Source organism: Rutidosis leptorrhynchoides, unplaced genomic scaffold (genome assembly GCF_046630445.1).
Source record: "Rutidosis leptorrhynchoides isolate AG116_Rl617_1_P2 unplaced genomic scaffold, CSIRO_AGI_Rlap_v1 contig100, whole genome shotgun sequence".
Taxonomy (NCBI): Eukaryota; Viridiplantae; Streptophyta; class Magnoliopsida; order Asterales; family Asteraceae; genus Rutidosis; species Rutidosis leptorrhynchoides.
Window position 1 is genome coordinate 69,555 of NW_027266357.1, and position 4,262 is coordinate 73,816.

Consider the following 4,262-nt stretch of genomic DNA (forward strand, 5'->3'; position numbering starts at 1 on the left):
CATACCCGAGAGACACAAGTCAAGAAAAAAAAGTTTACGACACCCATTCCAGTTAAAAGCTCGTAGAAATAATTCAGCTTGTTTCTATTCAGGTTGTTGCTAGCCAACCATCCACCGCTAGCCTTATTCACCACATGTATCATAATGGAGATCATAAAATATCCCAATCTCAACGACAATCAAGATATGGTTGTGACAAAGGCTCTCATCGCAGATGAGCTCTCAGAGTATAGAGAGTCTAGTAGACCTACTACCGCAAACATATCTGCAAACCCAAATATTGTGCATTGAAATGAGAGCCACAACAAGTTAATGGGCAAAGCTTCGGTGGAATTAACAATATTGTGCTCTATGACAACTTTTTTACGGCATGTTTCTATAATTCCAGCTATTCCTATTGAAATCGCAGAAAGTAGTAATCCCACACCAATTCGTTGAAGAGATCGAATTTCTTTTGGAATTCGTGTGAACCTTCTTACAAAGGCGATAAGTATGCGATCATAAATTGCTATTGAAATCAACATGAAGAGCATAAGAATGTCTGGGATGGATGCTCCAATCATTCCCCATTCGGGGAGGAACTTTTTACGCTCCCCAAACCCATTTCCCGCGAGGATACCCCATCGGATCCCCAATTTCCCATTATTAAATTTTGATTAGAATATTTTTCTTACGAAAAACTAACAACAAAAAAAGAAGAGGTATCATATAGTGGTGGTGGTGGCAAAATATAGGAGGAATATGTAAATTTATATAATAAAACTCCAAATTACATAATATATTTTAAAATATCATTTAATGATGAATATTTAATATTTTTATATAAAAAATATATAAATGAAATGATCTACAGATTTATAATATAATTATGACTCAATAATATAATGTGAATTGTTAACATCAATCTAAATAAATTTCCAATTGTTCGTTCGCTAATGAAATAATAATATAAATTAACGTCAATCTAAATGTTATTTAAATAATTTATATAATTTAAATGGGTTCGGAAATTCCCAGCGGAGAGCGGCATACTCGTTTCTCCGCCTCAATCTTCAATCGGGAATATTTTGTCGCTAGCTTGCCCCATTCCCCATCAAAAATCGGTTGATGGGTATTTTTCGAGACGGGATTTTGCGGGAATCGGGTTGACATCACTACGCACGATACTATAAGGTTGAAAATGAAGCTTGTACCTTGTAGTAGACGATCCTGAATGTTGTAAAAACAATTGAGAGAAGGACACTAGTGCAACAGAACTTGACAATGAGGACCAAATGCTGAATACTCCAAAAGTCGTGAAACTTGACGACTTGAAGAATCAAAAGCATGGCCAGACTCGTATTGATTCAAGGAACAACATAAAAGCATCAATTGAGAAATTCAATGTTGGAATAAAAAAGCCCTCTTTTGGCAGAAATAAAGAACCTATGGTTAAGTCCTTAATAGGAAACTTTCTTCACTTTTAGATCCTTATGATATAACGGATTCTTTACACTCTTAGCGGAAATAAATAATCAAGTATGAATATGAATTCAGTTTTTTTACTAGTGATTAACAACCCTAATGGATAATTTTCAAATCATACAGTTTTTCTTGTTTTTTCATTTTCTACAAGTCACGTACGTTAATTAGTCTTACAAGTTAGAATATATAGTCCATTTGGAGTTACAACCAGAAGCAATTTTGGCTATTAAAACTACTTGTTCAGCAAAACTGTTCCACAAGAGCGAAGTTTTGGAGGCAATTGTGAGATGACGATACACAATCCGAGAATATCAATCTTATTATTTTAGTCATCACATAACATTACAATATGCATAAATTTACTCATCAAATCGGTACTGCAATACAACCCAATAATCTGATTGTCAAGACAAGAAAATCATATATATGGGTTATTCTTGGTAGATAATTATTAAGCAAACATCTTAATTGCCATCCTTTATTCCTTAATTCATATTATAGCTTAACTAACTTGTTACTTTCATCCATGTGCGATTTGTCGTGCCAGAGCCTGACCGTCCGGCATTATGGCGACATAGGCTACGTGGTCATCAGTAGACAAAGTTTTCCGACCGCCGGAGCCAAAAATTAAGTCAAGCAGCCAGCCAACAAAGGATCCGACAATGAAAGCTCCGACAAATCCTGTCGCGATTCCAGCTAGTGTCGCAAATATAGCATTGGCTCCGGCCATATTGGCAACGGCTGTTCCGACAATTTCACCAAGCACGGCCCCTTCAATTGATGCGGCTGTCGTGACTGCGTCCCGTACAGCTGTTTGAATAGGATGTTCCAACGAAAATATATCCCACACCATCATGCCTGCAGTGAAGAGGAGCACGGCTATGCCTCCTACACCTAAAGCCATTGCGGCCCTGTTCGCGAGTATTCTTCCGCGACCAGATGCCTCAATAATATCTTGATACACCTACAATTTATTTGTAAGAATGACCATATCATTTATTCATTTATTTATTTTTTCTATTTAGTCTCTTATGAACGTTAGTTCATCTTGAAGATATATTTGATCACACTAAATTTATAGTAAGCCTGATTTCATGTAAAATTGTAAATTAAAGCGTTGTCATGTACTACTCCTACTCCTATTTCATTTCATTTGTTACCTCAAATTGCTGGGATTCTTCCAATTCCTCGAAGGGCTGGTTTGGAAATCGCCTGTTCTTGTATCTGCAAGATTAAAGAATGCTATCAATTTCGGTCTAATTCATTGGAGAAAAATGGTGTTTTGATTTGATTATTTTAGCAACAAGTTAACAAAAAAATTCATAAGAATAAAGTATTTAAATATATATTAGAGAATTATTTTCTAATAATATAATATAAAATAAATTTAAATTTATGTTAAATATTATTCAAAAAGGAAAAGAAAAATCAACATTAATAGACAGATCCAAAAAAAGTATATATTTTGATTCGATAAATTTAGCAATTAGGTAAAATAAATTACTAATCCTAAATCCTATCTAGCATATATGTATAATTGAAATGTACCTGGCCACAAGTTCTTCAAAGGTTACGCCAGATTCCTTGAGATGTCTCGAAAATGCTCGGGAAGCCGGGCTCTGATTCTTTCTCGCAAACTGTAACGCTGCATTCCGGTTGATCGCCGCCTCCTCAGCTAGTTCTCGAGCCGCATCCACATCATTTTCAGACAAATTTTCCAATTTATCGCCAAGGTCTTTTGAAGATATTTTAATTTTCTTTAAATATTCAATTCGTACGGTGTAGTTCCTCACAGTCTGGATGGCTAAATTGGAACAAATTTTGACATATTCGACGATTTCATGCGCGATTTTGGATTTAACCTCGTCGGCCTTAAACTGATCCTCCAAATTTGCAGCATCGTCCAAGAGATTAAGCACCGTCTCATGATTAGATTTGCAATCATACAAGTACTTGACACGCTCGTTTTCGGATTTGAATTGGATGTTTTGGATTGCTAAAACTTCCTGACGGTACACAATATCGGAAAGAACCTTCAGTTGTTCCCTATCGAGAATCAGGATTCCTTCGGCCATTGGATTGATTCCGTGTGTCACAAGAGAAGAGATATTAATTATTATGCTTATGAAAGAGAGATTAACACAAGTTTAAGTCTGTAGCAAGAAATATGATATAGTATATATAGAGTATATATGCACATATTAGAATTAGACGAGGGGAAAGTGTAGTTAATTTACAAGTTTGAACGTGCTGAAAATAAGCTTGTACGAGTTTTCTTTGATCATAATTCATAAGTATGAATGAACAAAGACAGTCAAATGCGGTAAGACAATTCATTACGACACATAGTACTACGTACGTACTTAGTTATTCTCACTGTCCCGTAATACATGTTATTTTAAATTTTTTTGATATAATATAATTAATCAGATATATTCAAAATATTTTTGAAAAAAAAATATTTAAATTATAATATATGATATTTTATTTTAATTAGAAAAGTGTTAAAAAGTATTTTGTTGATAAAAATTCTTTAAATACATTTTACTTATAGCATGCCAAAAAAAAAACTTGTATTGTAGAATTAATTACATAAATAATAATTATTTTCGTTACGTAGACAGAATGTGTGAGAAATGAGGTGTCGTAGACAGAAATAAGGAGATCGGAGACTGAAAACCCGAACTTCACCTAAATCGGGTAATTAGTGGTGATTAATAGGTGATTAAAATTGGATTAAGAAACGGAAATGTAAAATCGTGTTTTGATTACACGATCTTAATCATTAAGAATGATTA

General features: G+C 34.2%; 1 protein-coding gene across 1 annotated transcript; it reads right to left on the minus strand.

The window, feature by feature from the left end:
• Positions 1-1,984: 1,984 nt before the first annotated feature.
• Positions 1,985-3,539, minus strand: LOC139880987 (uncharacterized). Its single transcript, XM_071865535.1, has 3 exons — positions 3,013-3,539; positions 2,625-2,688; positions 1,985-2,428 (listed from the first exon to the last, which is right to left on the minus strand). The coding sequence occupies exons 1-3, from the start codon at positions 3,537-3,539 to the stop codon at positions 1,985-1,987; spliced, it is 1,035 nt and encodes a 344-aa protein (XP_071721636.1).
• Positions 3,540-4,262: the final 723 nt, after the last annotated feature.

Bases quoted from the DNA above. Each gene is read 5' to 3' on its own strand.
- LOC139880987 (XM_071865535.1), bottom strand. From the start codon at position 3,539: ATGGCCGAAGGAATCCTGATTCTCGATAGGGAACAACTGAAGGTTCTT. The intron at 2,689-3,012 runs GTACATTTCAAT...TTAATCTTGCAG, and splicing joins TTTGAAGAACTTGTGGCCAG to ATACAAGAACAGGCGATTTC. The intron at 2,429-2,624 runs GTAACAAATGAA...AATAAATTGTAG, and splicing joins AAGAATCCCAGCAATTTGAG to GTGTATCAAGATATTATTGA.